The sequence below is a fragment of the Prionailurus bengalensis genome, chromosome B4, assembly GCF_016509475.1.
Source record: "Prionailurus bengalensis isolate Pbe53 chromosome B4, Fcat_Pben_1.1_paternal_pri, whole genome shotgun sequence".
NCBI lineage: Eukaryota > Metazoa > Chordata > Mammalia > Carnivora > Felidae > Prionailurus > Prionailurus bengalensis.
The window spans coordinates 46,679,979-46,699,692 of record NC_057358.1 but is presented as its reverse complement, the minus strand read 5'-3'; the positions used below and the strand labels follow the sequence as shown (position 1 = coordinate 46,699,692).

Genomic DNA, 19,714 nt, shown 5'->3' with positions numbered 1-19,714 from the left:
AATTGTTCTCGGGGCGTCTGGGTGGCTCAGTCAGTTGAGCGGCCAACTTCGGCTCAGGTCATGATCTCGCGGTCCGTGAGTTTGAGCCCCGCGTCGGGCTCTCAGAGCCTGGAGCCTGTTTCAGATTCTGTGTCTCCCTCTCTCTGACCCTCCCGCGTTCATGCTCTGTCTCTCTCTGTCTCAAAAACAAATAAACGTTAAAAAAGAAAAGAAAAAAAAAGAAAATAATTGTTCTCACCAAAGAAAGCTCTGGAGAAAAGTTGCCGTGAAACTGGAATAGGTGTGTCCTTCCGGTTCTTTTTATAGGCACTGCAGGAACCTGAGTGAGGGCCTTCCGCCCATTTGGGGAGAGATTAAAGAAGCTGCGATTGTCTCCTTCTTACTCATTGGCAGTTACAACCTCGCAGCCACTATCATCTCAGCTTCCAGCGTGGACACAGAGAAGGTAAGTGGGAACGAAGGGGCCATGTCCTTAGCTATAAACCAGGATTGCTCCAGCCATCTGGCTTGGGAATAACTGAAGGGGAATAGAGCTAGAAGTATCCAATTGCCAAGTACTTTTTTCCTAAAGAAGGTGTGGAATTTTTTTTTCCTGGGCAGCCTCAGTGACGACATAGATGTTGGTGCTCAATGGTCCCAAAAGGTAGTTGAAGCAGGGACCATTTTGCATAAGACTTTGATGAACAAATAGTAGGTATTTAGCAATAACATGTTCTGTTGGATTGACTTACGTTAAAAGAAGGAACGGCCATTAGAATTACTAGGAAGAAAGATCTGCCTGTCTCCCTCAAGCAGTGCATCAGTGTCTCGAATGATCCGATGATCCATTAACGTTGACAGCGCTCGTTCTGGAGTCCGACCTAACCGGAATCTCATCAACCATGCAACCTTTGTCCCGTACCCTATTTTGTGAAAATGATCCTGCCTCCGGTTTCAAAAAGGCTTGGTGGAAACTGACGTGAAAATGGATGAAGCATCGGGAAGTAGACATTGTTCTGCTTTTCCCAGCAGAGTGGAGCCAGGCGAGATTTCAGGGTTTGATAGTTTGGGGACGTTTTATCCAGTATGTCCAGGTGTCTTCTTTTGGGAATGAGAGACCTTATAGTGCCCAAATAGGACTACCCGACGGGCGCTCTTATGGGTGGATGTAGTCAGAAATTTGTCTCATCTTTCTTCCGCAGGGAAACAGAAGTCCATTCTCGTGAGGTCCACCTACAAGTCACCATGTATGAGGACTGCGTCAAGTCCACTGAGGACTATTATTTCCTCTGTGACAACGAGGGGCCATGGAGCACTGTTCTAGAGTCCCTGGCAATAATTGGCATAGTAGTTACGATTATCCTACTCTTGGCGTTTCTCTTCCTCATGCGAAGGGTTCAAGACTGCAGCCAGTGGAATGTCCTTCCCACTCAGTTCCTCTTCCTCCTGGGTGTGTTGGGACTCTTTAGCCTCACATTTGCCTTCATCACTCAGTTCAATCAGCAAACTGCCCCTGTACGCTACTTTCTCTTTGGGGTTCTCTTTGCTCTCTGTTTCTCATGCCTCTTGGCTCATGCCTCCAACCTGGTGAAGCTGGTCCGGGGCAGAGTCTCCTTCTCTTGGACAACAATTCTGTGCATTGCTATTGGTGTCAGCTTGCTGCAGATAATCATTGCCACTGAGTATGTGACTCTCATGATGACCAGGGGTATGATGTTCATGCATATGACACCCTGTCAGCTCAACATGGACTTTGTTGTGCTCCTGGTCTATGTCCTCTTCCTGATGGCCCTCACATTCTTCGTCTCCAAAGCCACTTTCTGTGGCCCATGTGAGAACTGGAAGCAACATGGAAGGCTCATCTTCGTCACTGTGCTCATCTCCATCATTATCTGGGTAGTGTGGATCTCCATGCTCCTGAGAGGCAACCCACAGTTCCAGCGGCAGCCCCAGTGGGATGACCCTGTCATCTGTATTGCCCTGGTCACCAATGCATGGGTCTTCCTGCTGCTGTACATCATACCTGAGCTCTGCATTCTCTACAGATCGAGCAAGCAGACTTGCCCTTTACCAGGCAATGCCTGCCCAGCCCCAGCCTACCAATGCAGCTTCAGAGTGGAGAACCAGGAACTCTCACGAGGTACTTTCCCAGGGGATTCAGGGAGTAGGGAGGCTTTCCTGTGGGAAAAACAGGAGAGAAATTGAGAAATAGGATGAACCAAGAGGGAACAATTTAGATGGGTGACTTACTATTTCTAAAAAGGAGGTAAAGATACCCGGAATCAAGGTTAGACTTTTACGAAAAATCAGTTCTTCCAAAATACAGAGATTTATGGGGGAGAGGCCAAGACAGAAACGAATCAAAGGCCCTAAATAAAGAGGGTGTGACTGAGTGCTCACGCTGGGTAAAGAAAGGCACCCACTATAAAGTGAGTTAACTAGCACCAAATTAGGCTTGGACCATGCAGTTGCATGGCATACGATGCTAAGTCCAGATGTTTGGGCCATCAGATGCAAAAGTCAATCCAGGTAACATGTGATTGACATTTTTTAAAATTTACGTCTTGAAGCTAATTTGCCCAAACATCATAATAAACTGATTCATAGGACTCATCACTTCATTAATGTCACAAAGCCCAATAACTTCTAAATCTCTACTTTTGAAACCATTCACTGCTCGAAAGCCTTCAAAGTTTACAAAAAGTGACCAGAAGAGCCATCGAATCAGAATTCTAATAAAGGCTCAGATATGTAATCATTAACAGAAATAAAGCAACTTGCTTATGTGACATTTTCAAAAAGTTTCTGGTCAGATTTTGTTTTTATCTTTATGTAAGACCAAGCCACCTGTCTATACTTGGTTAATGAATAAAATATATTAACCATGACAACAAAATTGCTTGGACCCTAACAACCTGGGAGATAGTGGCTAATTTTGAATGTCTAGAAATATGTCAAACCCCATTCACTCCCTTCTGAAACATCTGGCCTATTATTCATAACCCAATATCATAGTTTTACATCAATTTTTGTGTCTTAATAGGCATCTGATTCCTCACAATTTATTTCTAATGTGCAAAATGATGTTATTTTAAATGTTGTATATCACACATAATGTTCACCAGGCTCAAAAAAATTAATAGAAGCCTTCCCTTTAAGTGCATACACTTTTTTGAGCTGTCATCTATGGCTAATTACACATTCAAATTAAATCCTGTTCAGAGAGATGCAGCCATTCATTCTTTTCAGTTCAGTTGACCGAGAGTCGGAAATTGATGCTATACATCCTTCCTTTAACAGTTTTTCCTTGCTTGTTGATGATGCGTCATCAGATCACTAAAGTTTATGGCAGAATTGCAGAGTCAATCCCTGAAACTACGTCTTGTAGTTCTCACCAGAAGATTAGATAAAATTTCTTGTGTTGTTTTATTGTCGTTGTACATTTCCAAGAAACAAAAGCCGAGAGAAAGAGAGAGAGGGGTTCTTAGAATTGTATAATACCCCAAACATACTGGGAGTTGTAATGATCAAGAGTCCATACCCCCAAACACAAGTGTTTTAAGTGTTCTAAGGAGGGTTTGGTGAAAGACCAAGGGCTTGGTACTATCATTGTTACTCGAGCATGGTTAGAAAATCCATTTCTGAGCAGGAAATGCCTGCCAGTGACAGTCACTGTCAAAGCAGTTTGGTGTTTTGTTTATTTTTATTGTAGACAGAGAGAGAGCATGAGTGGGAGAGAGGGGCAAAGGGAAAGAGGGAGAGAGAGAGAGAGAGAGAGAAGAGTCTTAAGCAGGCTCCACGCTCAGCTCAGAGCCCAACACAGGGCTTGATCCCACGACCCCGGGATCATGACCTGAGTCGAAATCAAGAATCAGACACTCAACCAACTGAGCCACTCAGGTGCCCCCAGTTGAATGTTTTCTTAAAAATAATAATAATAATAAATCAGTAGTGTAGTAAAGGACATACAGATTGCTCTCCACATTGGTCAGAATAACCAGAAACTTAAACTGGGACAACAGAATCAGAATCTAGGTCACCTGGAAAAAATTACAAATATCAAAACTTAGAAGAATAATTAAAACTCAGTACAAAATAGAGGATTCCACCAAGCTCAGGAAAACATACCAGTAGACACAAAATAGATAAGAGCCAGACTAGAAGAGTACGATAACAAGAACTTGAGAAACCCTACGTACGTATTATAGGTCACGAGCTAGCAATAGGCAAGCAGCTTACCACTGCCTTTGTTTTCCTTTGCTCAAGAAACACAGTGCTGTATAAATAGACGTGTGGTCAGCAAGAACAATCAGGCTGTTGTGCTGGGCGTCAGTCAGCCAGTCGCCAACAAGAATACCCATTCCAGTTCTGGGATCCACCAATGAGAAGTGTGGGGGACTCGGGGAGGCTGAGGGAAAACCACAAAGACAGTTAAAGGGTTATAACATCAGACCCATGTATGTGGAAAGGTTAAGACAATGGACTAGACAGTAGTTCTTAAGGTGCCTTCCTCACAGACCATGCCAGTTCTCTCTCTAAATTCTGTATACCAAAACATGACATTTGGTGTGAGCCCATGAGGCATGCGTTTGTCATGAGACTCTTCTGATTAATACTGCCTGTAGCTGTGACTCCAGTCACATAATTATTTGATTGACCACTGGGTTGTGAGATGAGAATTATTCATCTGAAAGAAGAGAAAGACAAGAGGAGATGAGCAGGGAATTTCACAAGTATGAAGACCTCTCTCCAAGAGGCTGTTGTCCTGTTTTCTGTCTCCAACTAAAGACAATCTGTAGAAGTGAACTCAAACCAAAGCACAAAGGATTTAGATTAACTGTGAAAATAAGAGTTAGCAAACACTGAAATAGATCGGCAAAGGGGATTAAGGACTCTATTTCCCTGGGATTCTTTCAAAAGAAGATTAGGCTTTATCTCTCTGAAGTGGCTTATGAACTTAATTCCGAGATCTAAAAACATCCGGGTGGAGAATAAAAATGCACTCAAGCATGTTACCACAGGACACCAAACAAATGGTTATAAATATTCTTTGCCCTCTATTATAAATGCATTCCTAGAAAGCTGTATATTGATTATATTTTTTAAACCAGTTGTCCTTTTTACTGAGATTTTTTTTAACGTTTATTCATTATTGAGAGACAGAGGGAGACAGAGCATGAGCAGGGGAGGGGCAGAGAGAGGGGGAGACACAAAATCCCAAGCAGGCTCCAGGCCGAGCTGTCAGCACAGAGCTCGATGCGGAGCTTGAACTCACAAACCACGAGATCATGACCTGAGCCGAAGTCAGACACTTAACCAACTGAGCCACCCAGGCGCCCCCTTTTAACTGAGAATTTTAAATGCAATATGATTTGTGGAGATCTTAAATATAGAATATCAGCCATCAAAATTTTTTTGTGAAGGGAAAGCTCCTGTTCTAAGTATTGCTTACTTCATCTGCCCTAGTTTACTTAGGGTATTGTTATATCAAGTTTGCTATAAGCAAGGCCCATGTATATATATATATATATATATATATATATATATTTTTTTTTTAACATTTATTTACTTTGAGAGAGAGAGAGAGGGCGCACGCATGCACACGAGCATGAGCAGGGGAGAGGCAGAGAGAGGGAGAGAGAGAATCCCAAGCAGGCTCCACACTATCAGTGCAGAGCCTGACTCAGGACTCCATCTCACAAACCAAACTGTGAAATTATGACCTGAGCCAAAATCCAGAGTCAGACGCCTAACCAGCTGAGCCACCCAGGCACCCCAAGACCCATGTATATTTTAAAATATCACATTATTGTGGGCATTTTTTTCTGTTCATTGTTTGAAGGTGTACAAACGTAGCATGATTCTTTTTGAAGGCTTTAAGATAAAAACAATGAGTCTATGCAGTGTAAAAGTGGTTCAATGACTGTAAAATGATGTGAACCAAGAGAATGTTCCCACAAACTTAAGCCCATTCATTGGGCTGTTTGCCTTATAAGTAAATACGAGCTTTTGCTGGACGGCCCTTTTTTTTTTTAATTTTTTTTTTAATGTTTTTATTTATTTTTGAGACAGAGAGAGACAGAGCATGAGCGGGGAAGGGGCAGAGAGAGAGGGAGACACAGAATCTGAGGCAGGCTCCAGGCTCTGAGCTGTCAGCACAGAGCCCGACGCGGGGCTCGAACTCACAGACTGTGAGATCGTGACCCGGGCTGAAGTCAGACGCTCAACCGACTGAGCCACCCAGGCGCCCCTGGACGGCCCTTTTTGACAATTCTCAGCATGTTTTTTTTTCAAGGCACCCCCCTTCCTAGGAGAAACCCAATTTCAGTGGTCCCAAGTGGTGTCGTTTTTGTTTGCTCTTTCTCAGGAACAACTCTCAGAACTGCTGTTTTATCACCTTCAAGAGCTACAGGTTACAGAGAGAGTTGTGGTATAAAGTAGGGAAGAAGACAGTGAGTCTGGGCAGGATTTGTCTGGTCTGAGGACGGATAAGGCACAGGTGTGACATTCCTAAAGATCCAGAGAGCGTGAGATAATTGTGCAGCATGGGGCAGCAGAAAGAATGCAGAATCTGGATGCCCTGGCTTGAGGCTCAGCTCTGCTTCCTGCCAACTTTGAGACCAAACCAAGCTCCTCAACGTCTAGAAGCTCAGGCTCCTTGCCTAAATGATGGCTACAATGTCTCTGCCTCCTCCCTGTATAAACATAAGGTCTTCCTTACTCAACTCAGATTTCACAGCATGAAGTGGCTGCAGGATGAACAGAAAGAGGAAAACACTTTGGTGTTTTCCTTTGGTAAATCCAGGAACAGCAGCCAGTCCTGGAGAATTCTGGATAATGAAGCTTCTCTGGTGTCTAGTCTAGTGTGATGAGAATGTTGGGTGAATGTCGGTCCCTAAGGAGCTGAGTGTGAAGGAGTCTCGTTATACCTCAAGGAACACAGTCAAACCGAGAATTCAGTGCGTTCTGCCATGAAGGAAAGAATAGCATTTCATATTTCACAGGGTCCAACCCTCTAGAAAAAAATGACAGTGGGAAGACAATGTCAGAGCATCACGTATGACCACACCACCAGCACCACCGTGGGTAATAATATGCAGAGTACAGTAATATGGTGTTTTCGATGATCATGCCCTATTCCAAGGGTCGTACACATATTGAACGACTTAATCCTCAAGACAATCCTGTGAAGGACATTTGCTACTATGATCATCATGATCTCCCTTTTATTCACATCAGGAAACAAAGGCAACCAAAGGTTAAGAAACTTGGCCCCAGGTCACACAGCTAGCGAGAGAGCCCCTAAGTGTGAACACTGGGGCATGGCCATGTCTGTGACCATCAAACAACAGATACGTAATGCGCAAGGGCCTGACCTCGGAGACAGACACAGCTCAAAAGTCTTGTTGAGGGGACCGACATTAAACACATAACCGCGCATGGGATTATTCTATGTCCTGAACACACGTACACCATCCATAGCCAACCTTCCTCATAAGCTTTCAAGCACTCTTTTTTAAAATCATAGATTCAGGGGAAAAAGAAAAAAAAATCAGCCTCGACTGAGAATTCCTTTCTAAAAGGCCAAGAACCTCTTTGCAAGCCCTTGAGTCTCCTCATAGTCCTCATGTGCTGTTTCCACATGAATCTCTGACACTAACCCAGCCCTTCCCTCCTTTGGCTTTCAGCCCGAGACAGTGATGGAGCTGAGGAGGATGTAGCATTAACTTCATATGGTACCCCCATTCAGCTGCAGGTAAATGTGCTCGTCTACAATCACCAAGGAGGGATATAGCAAGCCCACCTTCCACAGGAGAGCTGTCAGGCTTCATTTCCAATGTCTTTACTGACCTGAGAGAGGAGAGGCAGGGCAGACTCGTCCCTCCAAGTCTGTGCAGCTTGAGTCATCCAGATACAATGCCTTTGTCTCTGCCCGAGCCCCTCCAAATCCCCATGGCCCCTCCATTAACGATGTACTCCAATATAGGTGAATGTCGCTGGAAAGAAAAGGCAGCTTGAAGGGTTCGTGTGAGGGTGAAGAGGAGCAAGCTCGCTGCTTTTTGCCTTGGGGACAACAGGGACTTGTGAATATGAATGAGGTCACATCTGCTTTTAGTATCTATCAGTTGTCTAGATGATCCCCTGAGCCCCGCTGGCTGCCTCTCTGAGTCACCGTCTAGCTCCCGCAGCTCAGGCTGCCCCCAAGAACTGGGTTAGGTCTGTCACCACCATCACCAGATGGGTGTAACCGATTTTAATTCTTTCAGACAAAAGCAGAGGGAGCGCTACTGAGTAGAAGGGGAGGCAACTTGCGTTTGTGTCACCATGGCTTGAGGGCACACAGACGCAGGCAGCCAAAAATACCACACTGGGACACGGTTCTTGTATTTTGATCCCCGTAACTGAAATCTGAGGGTGAAAGTCATGCTCAGATTGTTTGTTTGATGGACCGTACACGGCAACTCTAACTAATCCTAATCCTTCTGGTCTGTTATCTGAGACTTTGCCTTTTCCTGGAATGGCACACAGCCCAGGATACAGATAGATCGTTTCCGTCATTAACCCTCTGGAGGGCATTTACATGATGAGAAGATCTTTATTATACCTTCTCCAAGAATTTCTTGGATTAGTTCGATGTCCAGTGACCAGCTCTTCAAGAATCTTGCAAAAAGATTCTTGTTACTGGCTAAGAAGGAAGATGGTAAAAACAAAGTTCTTATGTGGGTAGACTCAATATTTTTTTTCTTTATCAACAAAGGACTGAATGAAGCTGGAATGGTATTTCAAACGTAGCTCTGGAGAGTATCATCCCTTGTGTTGGCTCAGAAAGTTGACAATGACATTTCTTCTTTTCCAGACTGTTGATCCCGTACAAGAGTGTTTCATCCCACTGCCTAAACCAATCTCCCAGGAAGATGCAGAAATACAAAGTCCATAGGAAACATGTGCAGTGAAAACTCAGAAGATCATCCCAATGGAGCCCTGATGGGTTGCTGGGTAGTCCTGAGTCACACTATCAACAGAGTATGGGCTCATCCTTCCTCCCCTGCTTCCTAGCCCATTCCATCCATCTGGGACCCATCATCAGAAGACCACACTCTCAAGCAAAATTACAATCTTGCTGGCCACCCTACCTTGATTATGTGTCTCTTTCTTCCTTTGTGCAACTGAAAGATTCCCTTCCTTAGCAATGCAAAAACAAATTGGCACCTCTTACTAATGGGGCCAGAAGACCTTGGTCTGAAAAAAATAGGGCCATATTAATGTGACAAAATACAGAGGTCCAGGGATGCCTGGGTGGCTCAGTTGGTTAAGCGTCTGACTCTTGATTTCAGCTCAGGTCACGATCTCATGTTCGTGAGATGAACCCTTGCATCAGGCTCTGCACTGACAGCCAGGGGCCTGCTTAGGATTCAGAGAGAGAGGGAGAGAGAGGTCAGTAGCAACTTACTACTAGATTGATCCTCTAGTCATGTTTTATAAAGGGACCCTAGATGAGTAACCCAGAATTTGCAACAAAAATTATAGCAAAATCCTCAGGATCCCCACAATTGGGCATGCTAAATAACACAGACATTTCATGGGCTTGCAAGCTGTCAGCAAACTGGCAGCTTTCTCCCATGGTTTTAGCACCCCATGACAGCGAGCATGGTGGCAGATGTGGCTGAGGTCAGTGACCTGCTTTGATGAACCACTAAGAGCAAAGGAAGAACCACCCTAGTTGATGCTTATAAAGGATTTTAGGTGGTGCATATAAAAAACAGAGTCTGCCTGTCTTGATGTTTCTAATGGACTGATGCCTCTGCATTAATTACTTTGACTACATTCCTCCTACAGCTCCACATCCTTCCTGATGGATTCTTCTATTCTTAACACCCATTTGTTGTACATAACAGGTATAACAGGACCAGAGGTGTGCCACCAGAAAACAGAACCTTAGAGAAAAAGAAAGACTTGCCCAAAGTCACACAGTAGTTAGTGGTGGGCCAGGTCTCTCGACTCACAGGCCACCCCTCTTCCCAGTGTATACGGCTTCTCCATGCCTGTATTTCTGTATTAACAAGTAAGCGTGGACCCCCTGAGAACCAAATGTGATATCTCAGACCAGTGAGTGTTGAGGGCCTGCTATGTGAAAGCAATTTGAAGGATAGCTAAGACTCCATACATGAAAAAAAGCCTTTTTAGTAAGCAACATACAGCGTGAACTGCTCAAGATCACCAAGTATTTCCTAAGCACCTGCAAGAATAGGAACTGTTCTTGGATTGAGCCCTAAGCAGATAAGGCAGACAATGCTGCTTTGGTGGAGTTTATGGTTTTTGTAGGGGAGATAACGCAACCCAGAGAATTTCAGGATCACAGCTCCCTCCTTTTGCAGACAAGGAAAGGGACTTGGCCAGAATAACATGGCTTGCCAGGGGCAGAATTGACTAGAATCCAGGTTCCCCAGCTACAGTTCAAGGGCTTGCTCACCCTCTACACAATGTTCCAACATGTCATATATTTTTCTGCTGCCCTCAGATAGCTGGTCCTTTTTGAAATCTGTGCCCTGAGCAATGTTCTCAGAACAAACAAGTATGTAGGTAAATGACCAAAGAGTGTCGCCCTCTGCTTTTATCGGTAATAAAAAATTGAGGGAAAATGTTTAAACATGAAGACTCCGACCTATTGATTAGACGCTATTTAACAAACCACGTAAAGAACCCAACTCAAGGGATAAACAAGCCACAACCTTACATCTGCTCTGGAAGAAAATCATCATCACTGATCCTCCTAGTTTTTATCCTCAAAATGATGACAGTGGCATCTTCAACATAACTCTGTCTTGTTTTGTTGTTTGGTTGGTTTGGCAGATGTTTCTGTTGAGGTGGCCAACCCATTTTAATAATAAGCCCACTCAAACCGTATGTGGTGGCTAATATTGTTTCCCCAAATGTCTTTCTTAAAATTTAGTAAAAGTAAAATTGAACATCTTTGTACCAAATTTTGGACTACATGTTAGTTAGATTTGGGGGGTGGGGGGTCTACGGTGGCAAGTGCCTCATTCAGGCTGTTTCAGGAATGGCGTTGGATTGTGAGGTTACATATGGCAGCAGGGAGACAAAACTCTCTGAGAGCAGATATAGCCACGCAGTCAGCTTCGTGGAGACGGAATACTGTCAGGCACTGGTAGGAGATTGTTGTCCCCACCCCAGCCCTGAAATGCCCCTCAGCCATTTTGATAATTTCCTCACTGTCTCCTTTTGAGGTGTTTTCATGTATCCACCCACTATGGGCTGACTGGTTCTCTCCCCAAGTATCATATTCAGACTCCTGAAAGGAAGTCTGAGCGGTCCAACTAACCATCATTGCTTCTGACAGGGAGCTCTTTAGAAGTGGCCCTCCTGTTAATTTACAGTCAGCTTCTGGACTGCCAGCCCATGGGTCTCGTACCCATCCTTGGTCCATTCAGCTGTGCCTGCCTTTGTCATGTGGGACAGACTTGGTCACATATGTCTGCTCCCTCAGCAAGAAGCTATGGGCAGGAAATTCGCCTCCAGACAGCAAGGCATAGCATGCACCATGAGTGGCCAACACAGGAGAGATTAATCCAGAAAAGTATGAGTTTATGAAGTTAAAGAATATTTTAATGAAAGTACAATATCATTTCTTTGAAATTAGTGCAGCAATTCACATAAAGCTAAAAACCCCAATAGCCTTCTAAGTCGAGATCCATGAGGAACCACTTAAAAAAAAATGATAAAACTATTTATGATTACCATATTGTACTCCATTAGTCAATTCAACAGGTATTATGTGAAGATTTAAACTCATTTACTTATATGTACCAGGTTGTATCATTTAAAACGTGCTTATTCTCTTACGTATTTTAGATAATCCTCTGCTGACTTTATTTATCCAGAAGAAAGGGTATTGGTGAAAAACTTTGTTATAAAATATCTCCCTGGTATAATGTGGCTGGTTAGCTCAGTTAGAGCATGATGCTAATAAAATACCTGCCAAGTAGAGTTAATATATCCTTCATTTTGATGATTTTTCCTGACCTAAAGATCGTCAAAGATTTGTTTCCCTCCACATTAAATTTCATGCTCTCCCCGTAAGCTTAAAGGCTTCCAGTTAGCATGCCTTATTTCAAGCTGTGATCTGATCAGGCTAAATTCTCTCACGCTCTCTACCATTATTCCTCCTTCTCCTTTTATTGTTTTTTTATTTTTATTTATTTTTTAGAGAGAGATGGCACAAGTGGGGGAGAGGGGCAGAGGGAGAGAGAGCACGGAGCCCCCTGCGGCGCTCAATCCCATGACCCTGTGATCATGACCTGAGCCGAAATCAAGAGTCTGATGCTCAACTGACTGAGCCACCCAGGTGCCCTTCTTCTCTCTTCTTTTAAACAGATGACCCCTTTTTCCAGGATTCTTTCTCCTTCAGATTGGCCAGATTCATGCCTTGTTATCCTCTTTTTCTCCTCCCACAATCAGTTCCAAGTCTACCTTTTCCCAGAAGCTTTCTCTGATAATATAAGGACCCAGGGGTGTCACATACCAAGCCCTTAAGTTGTGGCAGGATGAAGTTCTCTTTTTGCCTCAAGCTCAGATGGTGAAGATATTTCTGTAGCATCTTCCTCAGATTAAGCCTACTCATCTCCTTTATAAGCACACAATTGATGAGCAATAAACTGGAAAGCGTATGTGTGCTTCCTTGGTACAAAAGCCTCTGTATTTTTCGCGAGAAGAAGGCGCTTCTCAATTAACATTCAACGGGGGCAATCGTGAAGACCTCGACTTCTAAGGAGACATGCTTGACATCCCAGACATCTCCTTGGAGTCGTTGAAAATGTCTTGATGGCTCAAGCTAGTTTTAAGCTCCCGGTCTTCTGTGAGAGATCATACTGGCTGCCTTTCACAGACAGATGAGTTAAAATTAAGTTTGCATTTTAACACGTATCAGAATTTATTTATTCAAAGGGCTTCAAAGTGGAGGACTCAGGAAGCATGAGGATGCATCCACTGCTGACAACGTTATTAGAATGCTTTTCCTGGAACAGCTTTCAAGAAAGTCTCAAGAAAATCAGTGTGATTGGGTTACTGTGATAGTCCAGCTGTCAGATCGGAGAGGTGAGTTGAATGAGGAATTTCCAATATTGATCTCATCCGTCACTCAAAGAACTACCGAGTACGCTTCGGAAATGCCATTGGATATCTTTCTGGATTTTTCTTTTTTTTAATTTTTTTTTTAACGTTTTATTTATTTTTGAGACAGAGAGAGACAGAGCATGAACGGGGGAGGGGCAGAGAGAGAGGGAGACACAGAATCGGAAGCAGGCTCCAGGCTCTGAGCCATCAGCCCAGAGCCCGACGCGGGGCTCGAACTCACGGACCGCGAGATCGTGACCTGGCTGAAGTCGGATGCTTAACCGACTGCGCCACCCAGGCGCCCCACTTTCTGGATTTTTCTAAAGAGAGTAGAACTATTAGAACTCAAGCCACATTTAATCAGTAGATAAATCAAATCCGGGTTTGGAAACGTTGCACCAGATCTCCAACAGGATGAATCCTCTAGGCAGACTGTTTTTTTAATATGAAAAGTAAGCGGATTTTATTGACTTTTATATGTTCCCGGAGAAAAACATTCACATGTACAAGATTGGCATTTGGTATGAGATGTGTTCGCACTTTATTTTACACAAGTCCTTTCATTTGAGGTCAGACGTAATTTTTCATTTCGACAGGACTTTCACATGATTATAGTCACAAGCTCTTGAGATAACTATGTGTCATCACAGGGCTCAAGATAAACTAAACTGGTAGGGATTTCAGTCATATCTGTTATTACCCAATTACTATAGGATAATGGAGTACACGCAGTAAAGCAGATACAGAGGAAGCTATCCATAAAAAAGGTGTAAAACACAGGGAAAGAAAATAAATTATAGTACTGCATATAGATTTTACTTGACGAAACTGACATTTTTAACTCACCAACATGTTCTTTTATGTGATATAAATGTACCAAGGGAGCAGGATTTTAAAATTCATTTTAGGGGCGCCTGGGTGTCTCAGTCAGTTAAGCATCTGACTCTTGATTTCCGCTCACGTCGTGATCTCGTGGTTCATGAGATGGAGCCTTGCGTCAGGCTCTGCATTGACAGTGTGGAGCCTGCTTGGGATTCTTTCTTTCCCTCTTTCTCTGGCCCTCCCCCCCAACCATGCGCTCAGGTGCGTGCTCTCCCTCTCTCTCTCAAAGTAAATAAATAGTTAAAACAAAAAATAAAACAAAATAAAACAAAATAAAATTCTTTTTAAAAAAATTTTTTTAACGTTTATTTATTTTTGAGACAGAGAGAGACAGAGCATGAACGGGGGAGGGGCAGAGAGAGAGGGAGACACAGAACCGGAAGCAGGCTCCAGGCTCTGGGCCATCAGCCCAGAGCCCGACCGGGGCTCGAACTCACGGACCGTGAGATCGTGACCTGAGCTGAAGTCGGACGCTTAACCGACTGAGCCACCCAGGCCCTCCAATAAAATTCTTTTTAAATGTGAAATTCACTGCTTAGTTATTCTGTTTTTAAGAGTCTTATAGATGTGCACATCTCCCAAAAACAGAGCCCACCTGAACATACTAACAGGGCTAAACTTTTAAAAATATATTCTACAAAGGGAACGTTTTGTCGTAGCTCCCACCTGGACTTTACTGGTATGTAGAAGAACTCTGTGTAGACTTCATCTGCAATTCATTTTTAAGTTCCTTAATGTCAACTCCAAATGGCATTACTCCCAGGGCAATTTCTGTCTGGAAACTTTCTGTCAGTCTGAAAAACTGAGCTTTTTGAGTTTTGATTTGAACTTACAGCTGATTCACATTTTTAAAAATGTTTGCTAGATCTGTTATTATTAGGGGCCTGTTTTAAAAGCAAATGAGGGGCGCCTGGGTGGCGCAGTCGGTTAAGCGTCCGGCTTCAGCCAGGTCACGATCTCGCGGTCCGGGAGTTCGAGCCCTGCGTCGGGCTCTGGGCTGATGGCTCGGAGCCTGGAGCCTGTTTCTGATTCTGTGTCTCCCTCTCTCTCTGCCCCTCCCCCGTTCGTGCTCTGTCTCTCTCTGTCCCAAAAATAAAAAATAAAAAACGTTGAAAAAAAAAATTTAAAAAATAAATAAATAAATAAAAGCAAATGAAAATCCATGGAAAAGAAACAAGGAGATGCTTATAGCAGGATAAGATCTTAGAATAGATGGATCTTTGGGATGACTGGTCCTTTAGGCTAATGATAATTTGTTTTTAAACAGCCCTTCACGTTTTAGCACTTTACAAACGGTTTTCACATCCGCTATCTCGTTTGATCAATTGGATGGATGAGGCAATTTATTTCAATTATGTATTTATATATACATTTATTTATATGTTTATATATTTAATTTTTATATATTCATGTGATAGTTATATACATTTAATTTTTATATATTTATATAATATGTATCATATTATATATATACACACACACACACACACATATATGTATATATAAATCTTTCTAAGATAATAAGAATCTCTTCTAAAAGTGCATTTGGGCCACTACCACTCTGCTGTTTTTTACAGTATAATCTGAACTACAGCTGTAAACTGCAACAGACACAAACCCCATGAGAATCCTTATTTATGAGCAAAGATGTCACTGAAAGATTTCCAAAAAAGACTGTGCTTTGGTTTTTAGCTACAGTTGTTATCACCATGTTCTGATGTTGATAACCCATTTTTCTAAACACCAAAACAAATGCTAGGAGCATTTAGGAAATAAGGAAACTCCGTCAACTCTATGGAAAGTGTCAACTCCGGTAGTCATAAGTGCTGTTTGCCAAACGTTTTTCAAACTCTCCTGCCTTCCAGGCATATGGCGGGATTGCCCTTGTGAGGTTGGGTGGAACCATGGCACTAATTCTGGCCAATAAGTTGGAGCAGAGATAATGTCATTTGCAAAGTCAAAGCCAGGCAGAGGCAATTAATTGCTGGCGCAGGGCCATCGGGAGTTTGATTCTTTTTCTTCCACGGTGGCAAGCTCCATCAATCTGGATTCCATGATGAAGATGTAGTCTAAGCAAGAAATAAGACTTTGGTATTAACTCACCCAGAGTCGGACTTGTTGCCTTAGCTGGCCCAGCACATTCCGACTAAGCCATGAACCAGTTGTCTGGTGTCCTGAAGGGAAAGGAATTACTTGTCTGGATGCTTTACTTTACCACTGATTGTTCTAGTGCTCTTCAAAGACATCCTTAGATTAAAGAAGAACCACCCTGTTCTTGACTGATATATGCCAGACGAATCTGCCAGCCAGGTGGCTCCATGGTTGTTCCCATAATTACAATTCACTGAGAAAGCTGCCATCATAAAAGCACGCAGAGGATGAGGTGGTGACTTAGAACACAGAGTCACTCTGTCTGAGAGACTGAGGGCAAGGAAGACTTCACAGTGGAGGTCAAAAGCTCGAGCTCTGTCTTAAATGGTAGGCAGGAATTCATGGGGCAGATGATACAGGGAATGATATTCAGAGCAGCCACCAACAAGGAGTCTTTGTGCAAACCAGAAAAATGTGCCCCCTATGGGTGGATGAATTAGAAAAGGTGCCTCCCCAGGGGCGCCTGGGTGGCGCAGTCGGTTAGTCGTCCAACTTCAGCCAGGTCACGATCCCGCGGTTCGTGAGTTCGAGCCCCGCGTCAGGCTCTGGGCTGATGGCTCAGAGCCTGGAGCCTGTTTCCGATTCTGTGTCTCCCTCTCTCTCTGCCCCTCCCCCGTTCATGCTCTGTCTCTCTCTGTCCCAAAAATAAATAAAAACGTTGGAAAAAAAATTTTTTTTTTTTTTAAATTAAAAAAAAGAAAAGGTGCCTCCCCACCCCCAACCCCCAGGGAGGCAGCCTCATGCCAGGACACAGGGCTTGGTAGGCGGAACGAGGCTAAATTCCAACCCTGCTCACCATCTCAGCCAGGTGTCTCTGTGCGGTACAAAAATCAACAACAACACACTACTCAGCTGACTGCAATGACCCAGATTTGCAGGGCAGAAAACAATACCCGTGTAAAGGTGTAGCTGCGAGGAAAATGCAGACACATCCAGAGAACCGCGAGGCGTTCGTTACCGCTAGAGCACAAATGCACAACAGGGGCAGCAACCGGACATGGGGCTGGAGAGCTGGGCTTGGTCACCTCACACAGAGCTTCTATCCCAAAGGCAGGAATGTAGCCCTGGGAAGGAGGAGCTCCAAAGGGAGCAGCCCATGCTGTATTGTGCCGCACTGGAAACTGGCAAAATGAGCGTTCCTGTTTATACTTACCAAAATACCTCCCGTACTTTGAACCAAATAGAAAATCTCCAATGAAAAAAAATCTAAGTCCATTGCCTAATCTGTTCACACGCCTCTGTCAACCCTCATAAACCCACGGGAGGGACAGGACAGCCACACAAGCCTGGGAACCACGGCCCGATTGGAAACAATTGCTCCCGTTGCGAAATAACGCAGGGTTGTAAAACAAACAAACCGCAACAGGCTGTTTTCATAAAATGTTGATGTGTTGTTTATCGTGGTCTTTTTTGCCTTCATTTTGATTTTCAAACATATTATTTACCTTGACTACCGCGGGTCTTGGTGCTCCCTTGAATTTTGTGCCCAAGGTAAGTGCCTTACCCTCCTCCCCCTGCCTCCCCCACCCCCAGCTGATCAGATTTGGCTCCTGTGGAAGGAAGTGTGTCACTGGGGGAGAGAGAACCCTGGTTACACATTAGAATCACCTGGGAAGTTTTAAAAGCTCTCCATGGCTTGGGACACCCCCGTGGCTCAACCATTTGAGCATCTGACTCTTCATTTTGGTTCAGGTCATGATTTCACAGTTTGTGAGTTCGAGCCCTGCATTGGGCTCTACGCTGGCTGCATGGAGCCTGCTTGGGATTCTCTGCCCTCCCCCTCTTCCCCCTTCTTCTTCTCTCTCTTTCTCTCTCTTTCTCTCTCTTTCTCTCTGTCCCTTTCCCGCTTCACTCTCTGTCTCTCAGGATAAATAAATAAACATTAAAAAAAAAAAAAAAAAAGCTCTCCAGGGCCTGACCTCACCACAGACCAATTAAATCAGAATTTCTGGGAGTGGAGCCCAGGCATGGGTATGTTTTAAAAAATCTTTCCACATGATTATGTTTTGCAGCCAGGGTTGCAAACCACTGCCTTAAACAGATATATGGGATTAGATGCAAAGAATGAGGAAGGGGGAGAAGTCGGGATCCTGGCCAGGGTAACTAGGTGGATAATGATTCTGTTTTGTAGGAGAGGTAACCCAGGAAGAACACATGTGGGGGTGGAGAGGAGAGATGAGTAGTCTTGCATGAGCGGAGTTTGAAATGGAAATGCGCAGATGCACGGGAGGCCGTGGAGTTCTAATAGAGACAGGGAGAGACTTGGGAAGGAGCTTAGAGGCGAAGATGGAAACTGGGGGGAAGGTGTGGTTGTACCAGGAGCATAAGGAGTGGGGTCCTAGTGCTGGCAAAGGCCATTCCATCCCTAAAGGGATTGTCTCCTGATAGCCCAGTCCCACCTCAACCACTGGGACATCTCCACCAAGATCCTTCCAGAGAGAGGACCTAAGTACTGTCCACAGAACCACATGACACGCTGAATGAACGTACTGAGAGTCTTCCTCTGGCTTGGAATTCAAAGGTTGAGGAGGCAGCGACCAGGGCTTGCCTGGAAAATTGGTGGATCTGCCAAAGAAGAACGAACATGGCTACCTATCCAATGCCTTTCCTCAAACCTGCAGAATCAGACAAATCAGCTGGGACAGTTGTTCCAAATATAAATTCTCCTAGTCAGACCCAGAGCTACTAAATCAGAACCTCCAGGAGACGGCCCTGGGACACTGCATTTTTCACAAGTTCCCGTGTGACTCTGAAGGTAGTGTGAGGGGCTAAGCATCGGACTCTTGATTTATGCTCAGGTCATGATCTCCCCATTGGTGAGTTCGAGCCCCACATCAGGCTCTGTGCTGACAGTGTGAAGCCTGCTTGGGATTCTATCTCTCTCTTTCTCTCTCTCTGCCCCTCCCCCCCGTTCTCTCTCAAAAATAAATAAATAAACTTAAAAAAAAAAAAAAGATAGTGTGAGTTCAGCAAGCACCGCTCTGTTGACAAGGGAGGTTTCCCTCCTTGCTCTGGCTTGTAGCAAAGACTGTCCAGGCTTTCCCAACTTGGCCCAGGAAGGCAGGAAGTGATTGGCTTGATATGGCACAATCAATGGAAAGATTTTATGAGTCAGTCCTGTCACTGGAAACATTCAGCTTCCAATCTGCACCTCCCCTCCTCCCCTTGTCCAGAGTCATGTTCAGCCCAGGACACACTCACCCCGTTCTCCTAAGAGAAAACATTGCCAGAAGCAGCTTACTGCCTTAAATTTAGGAAGATAAATCCTTTCTGAGCCTACCTGCTGGCATATGCTCATCGATTTCCAGTTTGGTTTATACAGGCTGGAAGGTCCTTGTTCATCTATTTGGTTCGAGTCAGTTTAGAAAAGTAATGCACTTGAAGAAAAAAAAAAGAAGAAGAAGATTGCAATTGATCTTTGGGGGGATCAATCTAAAATGGCTCTCTGATTTTTGCTTTGGGGATGCTTTTCTCGTTTATATTTGAAGCTGGTTCTTGTGTGGTTCTCGTAGGAAACAGCACTTTCCCAAGCTCGACAAAGAAAAGCCTCAGGGAAATAAAACTTGGATGT

General features: G+C 44.1%; 1 protein-coding gene across 2 annotated transcripts; it reads left to right on the top strand.

Moving 5' to 3' along the window:
• Positions 1-346: 346 nt before the first annotated feature.
• On the top strand, positions 347-9,112 carry GPRC5D (G protein-coupled receptor class C group 5 member D). 2 transcript variants are annotated; one of them, XM_043562046.1, is made up of 4 exons: positions 347-445; positions 1,182-2,119; positions 7,668-7,735; positions 8,837-9,112. In XM_043562046.1, the coding sequence occupies exons 2-4, from the start codon at positions 1,225-1,227 to the stop codon at positions 8,915-8,917; spliced, it is 1,044 nt and encodes a 347-aa protein (XP_043417981.1). In that variant the 5' UTR covers positions 347-445; positions 1,182-1,224; the 3' UTR covers positions 8,918-9,112. The 2 variants fall into 2 exon arrangements, with proteins under 2 accessions (XP_043417981.1, XP_043417982.1); XM_043562047.1 differs by lacking the exon at positions 7,668-7,735.
• Positions 9,113-19,714: the final 10,602 nt, after the last annotated feature.

Coding starts and splice junctions, on each gene's coding strand:
- GPRC5D (XM_043562046.1), top strand. CDS start 1,225: ATGTATGAGGACTGCGTCAAGTCCACTGAGGACTATTATTTCCTCTGT. Junction 2,120..7,667: donor GAACCAGGAACTCTCACGAG/GTACTTTCCCAG, acceptor TTTGGCTTTCAG/CCCGAGACAGTGATGGAGCT. Junction 7,736..8,836: donor GTACCCCCATTCAGCTGCAG/GTAAATGTGCTC, acceptor CTTCTTTTCCAG/ACTGTTGATCCCGTACAAGA.